At 45.3% G+C, this 13,803-nt stretch overlaps 1 protein-coding gene across 1 annotated transcript; it reads left to right on the plus strand.

Moving 5' to 3' along the window:
• The first annotated feature begins 2,031 nt into the window (after positions 1–2,031).
• Ube2s (ubiquitin conjugating enzyme E2 S) lies at positions 2,032–6,284 on the plus strand. The gene is made up of 4 exons (XM_087909553.1): positions 2,032–2,230; positions 2,847–2,994; positions 3,898–4,088; positions 5,677–6,284. The coding sequence occupies exons 1-4, from the start codon at positions 2,228–2,230 to the stop codon at positions 6,004–6,006; spliced, it is 672 nt and encodes a 223-aa protein (XP_087765679.1). The 5' UTR covers positions 2,032–2,227; the 3' UTR covers positions 6,007–6,284.
• The last annotated feature ends 7,519 nt before the right edge of the window (positions 6,285–13,803 follow it).

Genomic DNA, 13,803 nt, shown 5'->3' on the forward strand with positions numbered 1-13,803 from the left:
CTACAAGTCTCCAGCCCTGTAGATTTCTTCTTACACTCCGCCCCCACCCATGTGTGTGTATGGGGGGGGGGTTGCTGTTGTTTGAAAAAGGAACTCAAAGACCACATATTGTGATTCCTGTCCTTCCTTTGCAAGGCCGACGAACACTAAGTGCTGTGGGCCATGAAGGACTGGAGGCACTTCGGCTCTTCTGCCCTGGTATCCCAATCTAACAAAAAGAAGTCTCTAGGCTGCCACCTGCTAGGTCTCAGAGACCCTGGAGGAGTTCAGTGTCCATGGTTCCTCCCAGCACTTCTGACCCCGCCCACTACCCTAATCCTCTCCAACTCAAAGGCTGGGTTTTGCTTTCTTTCCTTCAAATTCCTTACACAACTCCGTCATTTTGGCTACCTGCCCCCTTGGCTCTGCTCTTGGTTCACGCACTCTCTTGGCCCTTGATACATGGTTCCTCTCTTGGTCTTTTACCCTTTATAAAAGGGCCTCCAGCCAACCTGATCATGGCAAATATGGCTCTGGAGGCCTTGCCCTTCTTCCCCATTCCATCTGAAGCAAGCCACCAAGATCTATACTCTCATTTGGTCACTTCCTCCTGAGGCTGACTACCAAGCTGTGGAAGCAATCAAAAGCCTTTTGGCTCACCTAATTAACATGCCTAATTAAAGCTAAACACCTCATCCTAATACAGGGTTCCCCTTTTACCTTTATAAACTGTCATTTGACTATGGGCCAAGTCTATCTCCTCTCTATCCAGAGGCATCCTTTGTTCCTCTGGGACAAACACCCCTTCCCCCTCTCCCTTGTTCCCTTCCCCTTCTCCCTCATCCTCTATCTCCTGTTTCTGTCTCTTATTCCCTTGGTCTTGGGGTGTGTTGTGTCGCATACCAGTCCCTTCACCTTCTCTCTTCTTTCCCTCTCTCGCTTCTACCCCACACCCCGCAATATTCAGTCTGGACTCTTTCAAATACCTCTGCTGTTCTCTCCCGCATATCTACCATAAAACCTCCTCTACCATATCTAGGAGCCATCATGTCCTCATTTTCAGCATACCGTCCCCCTGAACAGAGGAGCATATGGAAGTCAAGTTCAATTTCCAGTTCTCCTTGCTACACAACTGACTAACCAAAAACCGTATTCCTACACTAGATGAACCTGGCTGAGGGCCAGACACAAAGCCACACCCTGAAGAGGACCATGGGGCTTCCCTGACTCCTTCTCCTGGCATCCCAAGGAATTCCGGAATTTACGAGCCACCAAAGAAACTAGAAGTAGCAAAAATCACAAGCCATACACGAGAGGAGCGGGAAGTGTGAGCCTTCAGCGTCATTCAACCTAATTTTCAGGACTTCCTATCACATAACATGGGTCACAGCACAAAATGGCGCCGCATAGACAAATACAGACGGATTTCCGCCCCTCCACGGCAGCCAGGCCAAGACGCCAACCTACACGTACTCATCTGCATAAGCAAAGAAACTGAGGAGCTTCATTGGCTAGGGCTGACGTCCATCACGCTAAACCGGCTTCCCATTAGTAATAGCTTTCCAGTCCTACCCGCCCCACAAGCCCAGATCACGACCGCCCCTCTCTATTGGTCGGTGACCCTTCCGTCACTTGTTTAAAACCCTCTAAGTCCCGCCTTCTCTCGCACGGACCCGGCCACTGGTCGACAGTTAGTCGCGTACGCGACTTCCTCGAGGCGGGAACAAGCGCGCGTGTACGCCGGGCCGCACCGGCGTCTCATTCAAACGGCCCAATCAGCGGCCGCGTCGCCTGCGGGGGGCGCCCCGGTACTCTCTGCTCTGGCTTTGCAGCCTCTCGGTTCCCCCGGTGTCCCCCTCAGCCTGCGTGAGCCCTCATTGGAGGGACTGCCCCACAGACTCGGCTAGAACTTCGGCCCCCGTTCGGGGGACAGCAGAGAAGAGCGCGTCGACTGCCAATCAACGTGCGCGTTGACGTCCGTGGTCGGAGCGCGCCGCGGGGGGGGGGGCGGGGCCTGCGAGCGCCTATAAAAGTGCGATGTTGGGCGCGCGGCCGTTTTAGTGCGGCCGGGCAGGCGTGACGTTGTGAGCGTTTTGTAGCGGTTGTCGTAGTTAGCGGGGAGCGGAGCGGGGCCTCGGGGGGCCTCGCTAAGGCCACAGCGGCCGGCAGTTGGGCCCCCCGCCCCGGCCGGCGGTCCAAGGAGTGCTCGAAGGGGGCCGGGGGGACCCGCCCCCGGTCGGCCGAAGTCATGGTGAGCGACGCGGGCGGCCTGAGGGGCGGTTGGGGACTTTGGCAGAGAAGGCGACCGCGTCTCAAGTGTTCCTTGCCAGCTTCTGAGTGCTTTGATGACACCCCTGGACGTCCGGAGCCAGGAGTCGGCCCTCGGACCGTTCTGCTTGGCGTTGCAGGGGCCCAGGCGGGCCTCGGCGCCTTGGGGAGTGCTTTGGGCCCTTTGCGGCCCGCCCGTGGATGTGCTCAGGAGCAAGACATTCGCCGCCATTTCGCCCAGGGCTTTTTTGTTTTTTTTCGGGGGGCGGGGGAGCTCAAGACTAAATAGGTAAAAGGCACAGTCTAGGCCTCAAGCCCACTTGGAATTAACTACTAGTGGACCCGTGCGCGTTTTAACGAACGGTCTTTGGGAGATTTTGAGTACGGGAAGCCTTCTGCAAACCCTTTTCTGAGACAACCTCGCTTATCTATGGGCCGGCCAGCCTCGGCTCAACGGCCAGCAGCATCCCGGGTGAGGGTGTAGTTGACAGGCAAGGATTGACAGCCCGGAACCCGCAAGGTCACGATTCTGTTGTCCTCCGAATTTTTAATCCCTGATATTTCGGGCTGCTCATTCTTCTTTTTCCATCCTTGCCCAGAACTCCAACGTAGAGAATCTGCCTCCGCACATCATCCGCCTAGTGTATAAGGAGGTGACAACACTTACGGCCGACCCACCTGATGGCATTAAAGTCTTCCCCAATGAGGAGGATCTCACGGACCTGCAGGTCACCATCGAGGGCCCTGGTGAGTATGGGCACAGGCACGAAAGGGAGGGGCCGCTTTTTTCTTTGACTGTGGAACAAACAGGATTCAAGGCAGTCTCTCAGGTGCTGGTGACAAAGTGTGGGTAGCCTGTGAGTATTCTTATCTAAGACCCCACAAATAGCAATAAATTTGTCGAGAAGCTCCTGGTCACTGTGTAATAGAGTTCTTGCCTAGGCTTGGCCTATGGCTGTCAAGTGTGACTTTCCAGGGACCTGGGGATGGGTAGAAATTAAATAGAAAGTGCACCCTACTGCAGTCCAGAAACCCTGTTCAGTTGTCAAGTGTTGGACTCTGGAATGGAAGAATTGCAGGAAAACAAGACTCAGCATTGTGAGGGACCGAGTAGTAATAACTGACTGTATTAAGTGTGGAAAATTTTAGGTTGTTTTCAGACCTCATTTGTCATCTGAATTTCTACAAAGTTCAGGGTGTTTTAAGATATATGAAGTGTCTGGTCTATAGTGTTGAAGGTGTGGAGAGCATCTCCCTATGCTACTGTTAGCTAGTTTAGTAAGTGAATAGAACATCTGTTATTATCATTTTCATCCCAAGCAAGTAGGTAAATGAAAATATGTCTCAAGAGGATCGGGAAAGGCCTGGGAAATGGTTTGCAAGAAAAGTTGGTGGGTTTGCCCCTTTGTCTTGAAGAGTTAGTGTGTACCTGAGACACATGGATATCCAGGAGTGTGGGCTGTAGTGCAGGGTATATAATATAGTCAAGGTATAAAGGTGCCTATAGTACCTGGGAAACTGTTCTTTGTTGCCCTGAATTCCCCCAGCTTGCAGAAGCAATTGACAGGCTGTCTCCCTTAGCCAGACCCAAGGTTGAGATGTTGAAGGATGCTAGAATAATATCCTAACCTAGTTCCCTTCCTCTTCCAGAGGGCACCCCCTATGCTGGAGGTCTGTTCCGAATGAAGCTCCTACTGGGCAAGGATTTCCCTGCCTCTCCACCCAAGGGCTACTTCCTGACCAAGATCTTCCACCCAAATGTGGGAGCCAATGGTGAGATCTGTGTCAATGTGCTCAAGAGGGACTGGACGGCTGAGTTGGGCATCCGACATGTGTTGCTGGTGAGTTTCAGCCTAGTGCTTTGTTGGGATTTAAAAAATCAACTGTGGAGTAGTAGGGGACGGAGTCAAATGAAAATCAAGTTCCTAGCTATTGTAAAAAAATAGTGCAAGGGTTACCTACTGTATGGCACCAGGTACTGTTCTGTTGTGTCAAGGAGTTGCACTTCGCATTCAACAATTGGGTTTGTATGATAGGGTAGTTTCATGGAAGGTAGCAGTGTGTGGATGAGAGGCTATATTTATGTGCCATAATTTTCCCCAATTTGTTCGCTTGCTGGCCCAAGCTGCCCTTGGACTTGTGATCCTCCTGCCATGGTTATTAGATATTTTGACCCAAGGATGTGGTTATAAAGACAAACTCCCCTAGAAGCTGAGTTTGCAAGATTGTGCCACCCAACTCACTAGCGAGGGTTTTGTTGTAATTTTGGGGAGTGGGGGATTATTTTTTTCCAGGGTGTTTAACAGCAACACTGCAACCATCACCAGTGTCCATAAATCAAAATCAAAACTAGGGGCTTTTTTTTTTTCTTCTTTCTCTAGCTGTGGTCATTACACTGCCTGGGACATTTTGTAATGTCAGGAGATATGCTTGGTTGTCAGTACTGCTGCTGGCATGTTGTGGGTGGAGGCAGGGGACAGACACTATTTGGCATCTGCTTTGTATAAGACTGTACCACAGTTCTCCTGAGTCAGTTGAAGTGGAGATCTGGGCAAGGCCAGTGCTCCAAGGTCTCTAAAGGCCACTTAAAGAAGTTCACCTGGTGCTTCCCTTGCCCCTCCCATAATAGACTTAGGGTTTTGGTTTTTTTTTTTTTTCATTATTATTATTTTTTTCTAATGAGCCTCTAGGGCTGATGGTAGTGAAGATTGAGAATTGGGGTTTCCTTCAGGCCACCTGGAAAGGATTTAGTTCCAAGGTAAACAACCCCAAAACCTTTACTACTTATATAATTTTTGGATTTTCGAGACAGGGTTTCTCTGTGTAACAGCCCTGGCTGTCCTGTAGACCGGGCTGGCCTTGAACTCAAGAAGACCCACCTGCCTCTGCCTCCCAAATTCTGGGATTAAAGGAGTGTACCACTGCTACCTGGCTATACAAAATTCTTAAGTCCTGTGGTCAGTCTAGTGTTTTTCCCTCTTGGTGTAATCTATTCCTATGGCTTTGAATTTGGCAAGTTGGAGTTGTGGTAAAGTCACTGACTGACCACTTCAGGTTTCTGTACCCTACATAGTAAGTAGTATGTAAGACAGGAAAACCAAATATGAGTTCTCCTAAGTGCCTTAGTCCACTGATTACTACCTCTGAACTCATCATACTCGCCTGTAGAGGCAATGCCAAGGCTACCTTAGCTACAAAATGGCTGGGACTTTGAGGGACGGGCCTCTGGCCACATCAGGCTGCATTTGCCAATGCTTGAAGTATTTGTAGCAATAGGAGAGCAGCCTTTGATGGTGACATACATAAGTAAGGATGCTAATAGACTGGTTCTGATCTCAGGGAGAGGGAGATGATTTGGTATTGAAAGTAAGCTGTTGCGGAGGCCATGAATCTGGGCAAGTTCCCTGACTCTAGACCCTTTTCCCACAGACCATCAAGTGCCTGCTGATCCACCCTAACCCAGAGTCTGCACTCAACGAGGAGGCTGGCCGCCTGCTCTTGGAGAACTATGAAGAGTATGCTGCCCGGGCTCGTCTGCTCACAGAGATCCATGGGGGTGCAGGTGGCACCAGCAGTGGGAGGGCTGAGGCTACCCGGGGCGTGGCAAGTGGGGCTACAGGCTCCTCCACTGACCCTATGACCCCAGGAGTCCTGGGGGGAGCTGAGGGTCCCATGGCCAAGAAACATGCAGGCGAGCGAGATAAGAAGTTGGCAGCCAAGAAAAAGTTGGATAAGAAGCGGGCACTAAGGCGACTGTAGTGGGCTCTTCTCCTTCCTTCCTTCCTTCCTTCTGTTCTATCCCCTCCCACTCTGTCTCTAAGTTATTTAAATTATGGCTGGGGTGGGGGAGGGAATGGGGGGGCACCAGAACCTGGATTTGGTTTTCTAAATAAAAATTAGAAAAGGAGTTTTTGTGCCTGAAGATGTCTAGCCCTCTACCTATATTGTGACATAGAGCAGTTCACATTCTTATTTTGACCCCAGTCATGCAAAACTACCAAAGCTGTAGCCCCGAATTAAAATTGAAATCACCTTTACCCTGTGGAGTGGGATTTAGATCTAAACTGGAGCAGGAACTCTACAGTAGTGGTTATTTTCAATCTTCCTAATGCTGCAACCCTTGCCCAACCATAAAGTTTTTTTCATTGCTGCATCATAACTACTCTTACTACTGTTACAAGTCGCAGTATAAATAGTTTTGGAGATAAAGGTGAGTTGTGACCCACTGGTTGAGAATCACTGGTCTAGACAGTTCGATCTGGTCCTGAATTGAAGCAGAGTTTATTTCCTGTATCACATCCCTGCTCTGGGCTTTTTTCCTTTCTGTGTATTAATGTGAATTTTTGCTTAGCTGTCAAAAACAGGACATGCCTTAAAGACATGTTTAAGTTTACTTTCTTATGGGTTTCACAGGCCAAAATGGAGTGTTTGCTGGCCATGTTCCTTCTCAGGAGCTTAACCAGTTGCAGTGTTGGATTTATTTTGCTTTTGGTTTTCCCTTACTGTGTAACTCTAACTGATCTAGAACTTGGCTACGTAGGAAAGGTTGGCTTTGACCTCATAGAGACCCACCTGGCTCTCTGCCAGGAATGCTGGAAGTCACTTTGCCCACTTAATTGAAATTCTTGTGGTAGCACCTAGGATTCTTTTAGGAGCTGCTCCACCACATGGCTTATCAGGACTAAGGCTCTTGGTCTGGATGAGGTGGACATTCCAGATAGTGAGGCTGGGTAAGATGGCTCAGAAGTAAAGAGAAGTTGTTGCTCTTGCAGATTCCCAGTCATGTACTGTGTACAGCTACAACTTCATTCCAGGGACTACAGCCACCTCTTTTCTGATCACTGCCACCAGGCCCATATGTGGTGCACAGCACACAGGAAGCCATACATAAACATCAAATCTTTAAAAAATACTGTAATTTCAAATCTAGGGCCACTGACGGGAGTGATACTTGTCCGGAGTCTCAGATTCTGTTGTAACCTAAGTGGAAATGTCTGGGTTTGTGCACCAGAAAGCAGTATATGCTTTCTGTTAATGTACTTTTAGATTATTTGAGCCAGTTTCATTAAAAGAAGGAAACGGCTGAAGCAGTAGCTCAAATGTTTAGACTATGTGGTGTTCTTTCAAAAAAGAGTTAGGTTCCTAGTCAAAACTGCCTAAAACTTCGGCTCCAGAAGATTTGATGCTAAGTAAGAGCTTCAAAAATGGTGGGGGAGGGGAGTCTCCATGTGGAGGTTGTAGAGATGGCTCAGTTAAGGTGGTTCTTCCAGAGGTCCTGAGTTCAGTTCCCAGCAACCACATGGAGGCTCACAATCTCTAGTGACATCTGATGCTCTCTTCTGGCATAAAGTGCATGTAGATAGAGTAGTCACATCTTAAATAAATGATAAAAATAAAGCTGGGGAGGTGGAGAGACAGCTGATGGGTTGTGCTCCAACCAAATGGATGCCATATTGTATACACAAACTTAAAATTGTTTCAGGGGAAGGAATACATTAAAGTGTGGAGAAGGTAGTTAATAATATCCAGGTCAAAACTAAATGGTGGGTATGATAGTCTAAGCCTGTATTCCCAACTCTCAGGAGGATGAGGCAGGAGAGTGTGAGGGAGGCCAGCCTGGATTCCATAGTAAGACCCTGTCTCCAGAAGAATGAAAAATCTGGTTCTTAATCAAGCGGGAAACTAGCTTTTGCCTTCTAGTTTTACTGTCTGAGGTCTTGTCTGCATTGTAAGGCAAACAGTGAAAACCAAGAGTTTCAACTTGGAAAAAGAACCTAAGTAAGTTTCCTACTGAGATCGAACTGAGTCTCCTTACCACAGTAATGACCCTGGGGAGAGGACCACCAGAACTAAGTATACACCCTCTTACCCTACAGAGTTGCAGGGACATCAATTAAAACCTATCAAAGGTCTATAGAAGGAAAAAAATATATACAATCTGATATGATATCACTTGTAGCCCTGACTGGTATACAACTTGGTAAGTCTCCTGTCTTGGCATTCATAAATACTGGGATCCATTTGCGTTTTCCCAGCCAGTTGTGTTTTATATAAGCCAGTAATTTCATTACTGAGTTCTGTGAGCTAGGACAACAAATCACTGAACATCTGGACTATTCTCTGAAGTCAGATGGTCTTGTGGAATTAACCTAAGGCCTGTGCTAACAGGATAGTATCAGAATTGAATTATTATAAGATAATTGATACTGAAAATCAGAAAATTGAACATTAAGTGGAAGGGAAATCAATATATTAGATGTCAAAATGTTGCTAATTTTATATTATGTGTGTATGTATAGCACAATGTGAGTTGGTATTCAATCCTTAGTATCTGGGTGTGGCAGAGGTCAGTAGAAACACGTGTGAAATTACATCATGTGCAAGAATGAACTGAAACTGACCAGCGAAGCTAGTAGTCTAGAATAATCAGTAGCTACTTTAAGCTTCTTGTAACCCAAGTTGTGAGCCTTCAACTTTCAGTATTGAAAAGGTTGGCTTTGAAATTTTGATAGTCTTCATCTTCTCAGTGCTGGGATTAGAGGAGTGTGCCACTGTGACCAGCTCATGGTTATACGGTAACCTGAGGCTGTTTACACGTTAGGCAGGTGCACTACCATCTTAGCTGCACCTCCAAGTCCAGCCCCAACTTGCTCATCCTATGTCTGATGAAGGTCAAGGACCATGCTGCAGCTGGGCCTACAGTAGCAAGACTTGTGTTCCCAGCTACAAGGGAGGCAATTGGAGGACTTCTGGGCTACAGTGTGAGCTCTAGGCCAGCTTGAGTGACTTAATGAGGCTGTCTTTTAAAAAAAAAAAAAAAAAAAAAGGCAGAAGCTGGCACAGTACATTAGCACAACAAGGTGCAAAGGAAGCCTGAGTTCAACCCCTACCAGGGCTGGCAAGGTGGCTTAGACAAATTGTTGTTGCCCGTCTGGACAGCCTGAGTTTGAACCAGTTTGACCCTGTTCACTCCCAGAAAACCAACTCCCACAGGTTGTTCTCTGACCTCTACATATATACAAACAGTAAATAAATGCAATAAAAAAGGTAAGTAGGAAGTGTAGTGGCACACACCTCTAATCCCTCAGTTTCAGGCCATCCTGGTCTACATAGTGAGTTCCAGGACAGCCAGAGATGAATAATAAAAAAGGCCCTATCTCAAAAATTCACCACTGTTCCCTGGAGAAGAGGCCTCTAGGCTCCTTAGGCCACATGACCAACAACCTTATGGTTCTATTTACTGCTCCACTTAACTTTTATTTTTGGTTTTTTGAGACTGTTTCTCTGTATAACTTTGATGCCTGTTCTGGAACTCACTCTATAGACCAGTAGACCAGGCTGGCCTCAAACTCAGAGTTTTGCCTACCTCTGCCTTCTGAGTGCTGGAATTAAAGGTGTGCGCTACCCCCACCCAGCTTTTTTTTTTTTTGTAATTATTTAGTGATCCCTTGCATTGGTTTACTGATAAAAAATTTAAGGTTAATTTTGTTATACATATGTAACAAAATATATATATTGTTATATATATAATATATATATGCTCTTGATTAAAGTATTGTGTTTGTGCAGCTCATTTAAAAATGTAATGTATAATTAAAAAATACAGGTTAAGGGGCTGGAGAGATGGCTCAGGGGTTAAGAACACTGACTGTTCTTGCAGAGGTTCTGACTTCAATTCCCAGCAACCACGTGGTGGCTCACAACCATCTGTAATAAGATCTGGTGCCCTCTTCTGGCCTGTAGGGACACATGCAGGCAGAATTCTGTATACATTGCATAGTTAATAAATAAATTTTTTCTTAAAAAATACATTAATCATAATTAATTATTATATAATTATTAATTATAATTATTAATCAATTATTAGTCATCGATAATAGTTAAGCTTGTAGTCATTGTAGTTAGGTTTTCTAGATGTACAAAGATATATTTCAGATGGATAGGTATTCTTCAAACCTTTCAAAGACTTACAGAATATGGTATTTAAAATGTTTTAAGAATGTAGGACTTTGCTGGGCAGTGGTGGCACATGGTGGCACACGCCTTTAATCTCAGCACTCAGGAGGCAGAGGCAGGTAGATCTCTGGGAGTTCGAGGCCAGCCTGGTCTACATAGAGCTAGTGCCAGTACAGGTTCCAAAGCTACAGAGAAACCAAAAAAAAAAAAAAGAATGTAGGACCTTTCATGACAATGAGACACATCTTCTGGCAGCACCGATCTACTTCCAGGGCATGATGAGTATTGAAGAGGCTCTTTATGGAGTTTGTTAGCCATTTGGGCAAGAAACTCCTTTTGCCTGGATGCTTGATGGTATGCTGTATAAACTGGACATGCAGGACCCACAAAAAAATGACTGCTAAACTGCCCCAATGTTACAGAAGAACTTTGGGTGACCGGGCAGCAAGAAGTCTCGGTCAATTCTAGAGTTTTTGAAGTTGTTAACAATGCACTTCCTGTTAATTTAGGTAATGTTATATCCTTCTAGAGTCTTTGATGAAGTTAAAGATAGTTATAATTATAAAAGATAATTTAAATATAAAACTTTAGGCTCACAAAATTAGGATAGATGATAGAGTATTTTTCTTTTTTGTTTTTTTAAAATTTTTTTAAATATTTATTTATTATGTATACAATATTCTGTCTGTGTATATGTCTGCAGGCCAGAAGATGACAGCAGACCTCATTACAGATGGTTGTGAGCCACCATGTGGTTGTCGGGAATTGAACTCAAGACCTTTGGAAGAGCAGGCAATGCTCTTAACCACTGAGCCATCTCTTCAGCCCTAGAGTATTTTTCTTAATTTGACAAATGTAAATGGAGCTTTGGAGGCTGTCCTGGAACTAGCTAGTGTAGACCAGACTGGCCTTGAACTCACAGAGATCTGCCTGCATCTGCCTCCCGTGTGCTGGGATTAAAGGTGTGTGCCACCACTGCTCAGCTCTACATACATACAATTTTTTACTTAGAAAAACTTTTAGATTTTATTTTTATGGATATGGATTATTTCTGCTGCCGGAAGATGCCAGTGCATGGTGTTGTATCCCTTGGGACTGAAGTTAACAGTTGTGAGCTGTCGTGTAGGTGCTCAGAATTTAACCTAGTTCCTCTGGAAGGAACCAGTGCTCTTGACCAGAGGCATCTCTCCAGCTCCAGATTTATTTATTTTTATTTTATGTGTTTGTAAATATTGTTCCTGTATTTATGCTTGTATAACACATACATTCATCATGTTGAAAGAGGTCAGATGAGACCATCAGATCCTCTAGAACTGGAGTTATAGACTCTACACACATAAAATATTATTTTAGTTTTTGGTTTTTTGAGACAGGGTTTCTCTGTAGCTTTGGAGCCTGTCCTGGAACTAGCTCTTGTAGACCAGTTTGGCCTCGAACTCACAGAGATCTGTCTGCCTCTGCCTCCCGAGTGCTGGGATTAAAGGTGTGCACCACCACCGCCCGGCAAATACTATTTTAAAAATTAACAGGCTTTCTGGTTGGTGGTGTCACATGTATTTACTCCCAACACTTGGGAGACAGAGGCAGGCAGATCTCTGAATTCGAGTTCAGCATTAACTACAGAGTGAGTGCCAGGACAGCTAGGACTACACAAAAAAAAAAAACCCTATCTAAAAATACAAAAACAAAACTAAACAAAAACCTACAAGTTTCAACAGGTGTGATGGTGCACACCTTTAATCCAAGCACTCAGGAAGCAGAAGCAAGAGGATCTCTGAGTCCAAGGGACCGCAAGGGCTACATAAAGAAAACTTGCCTCAAAAAATAACAAAGAGGGGCTGGAGAGATGGCTCAGAGGTTAAGAGCATTGCCTGCTCTTCCAAAGGTCCTGAGTTCAATTCCCAGCAACCACATGGTGGCTCACAACCATCTGTAATGGGGTCTGGTGCCCTCTTCTGGCCTGCAGGCATACACCCAGACAGAATATTGTATACATAATAAATAAATATAATTAAAAAAATAACAAAGAAATAAATAGACAGATAGCTAGATAAAAAGCTGGACCTTGTAGACCAGGCTAGTGATCCTTGCTACTCGAGAGGCTAGGACAGGAAGATGCTCAAGTTCCAGGCCTACAGGGGCTACATGGTGAGACTCTGTGGCCAAAAAGAAAAAAGGAAAAAAGAAAATAGCCATTGACATGTAGTTTAGTTAGGCGTGCTATGCTAGTTTGCCTAGCATTCTCAAGGCCCTGGGTTCAATCCCCAACCAGCACAAGAAATGTCAATAGATAGTATCCATGAAAATAAGTGAGGTAGAAGGACTGGAGATGTAAAGATGATAGAGTGCCTGTTCAGTGTTAGAAAGGACCTAGTTGGGCTGGAGACATGGCTCAGAGGTTAAACACACATACATATACATGAAACAAATAAGATTATAAATAAAAACAATCCACAAAAGAACACAAGGAAACTTCCCATTTAACTCATGGTACTCTTTATAGATAGACCCCATTGTGACTATTGGAGTAGTCACATTCTTTCCTTTGGTTGGATAGATTGCTGGTCTATTTTTTTAATGTTTGTTTATTCATTCATTCATTCATTCATTCATTCATTATGTATGGGTTGTTCTGCCTGTATACCAGAAGATGGTACCAGATCTCATTATGAATGGTTGTGAGCCACCATGTGGTTGCTGGGAATTGAACTCAGGACCTCTGAAAGAGCAACCAGTGCTCTTAACCTCTGAGCCATCTCTCCAGCCCTCTACATACTTACATACTTTTTTTTTTCTTTTGAGACAGGGTTTTGCTGTAGTTATCAAGCCTGTCCTGGAACTAGCTTTTGTAGACCAGGCTGGCCTCAAACTCACAGGGATCTGCCTGTCTCTGCCTCCCGAGTGCTGGGATTAAAGGTGTGTGCCACCACCGTCTGGCCCCTCTACATACTTCCTTTTTTTTTAAAGATTTATTTATTTATTATGTGTACAGTATTCTGTCTGCATGTATGCCTGCAGGCCAGAAGAGGGCACCAGATCTCATTACAGATGGTTGTGAGCCACCATGGAATTGCTGGGAGTTGAACTTAGGACCTTTGAAAGAGCAGGCAATGCTGTTAACCGCTGAGCCATCTATCTAGCCCTCTACATACTTCTTATGTTTAAAGTTTTTTTTCCCAATATCCAGATTGTTAAATCGAAAAAAAGAAAAAAAGAAAAGCAACATGCATTATACATGACATCTGCTGTTTCTACCAGCTTCAGATGCCCCCAAACTGATGTGGGATTCCCCTCTGTATGCTGTGAATACCATTGGTTAATAAAGAAACTGTCCTAGGACTGTGATAGGGTAGAGTAGAGCTAGGTGGGGAAAACTAAACTGAATGCTGGAAGAAAGGAGGCAGAGTTAGGGAGAAGCCATGGAGCCACTGCTGGAGACAGATGCCAGAACTTTACTTGGTAAGCCACTGCCTTGTGGCGATACACAGATTAATGGAGATGGGTTAATTTAAGATATAAGTTAGCCAGAAATACACTTAAGCTATTGGCCAAACAGTATTGCAAATAATATGGTTTCTGTGGCACTATTTTGGGGTTGAG

The sequence above is a fragment of the Myodes glareolus genome, chromosome 1 (assembly GCF_982192425.1).
Source record: "Myodes glareolus chromosome 1, mMyoGla1.1, whole genome shotgun sequence".
NCBI lineage: Eukaryota > Metazoa > Chordata > Mammalia > Rodentia > Cricetidae > Myodes > Myodes glareolus.

What these genes read in the sequence shown, in the direction of transcription:
- Ube2s (XM_087909553.1), top strand. An exon ending in GGTCACCATCGAGGGCCCTG is followed by an intron (nt 2,995 to 3,897) that starts GTGAGTATGGGC and finishes TTCCTCTTCCAG; the next exon opens with AGGGCACCCCCTATGCTGGA. An exon ending in GCATCCGACATGTGTTGCTG is followed by an intron (nt 4,089 to 5,676) that starts GTGAGTTTCAGC and finishes CTTTTCCCACAG; the next exon opens with ACCATCAAGTGCCTGCTGAT.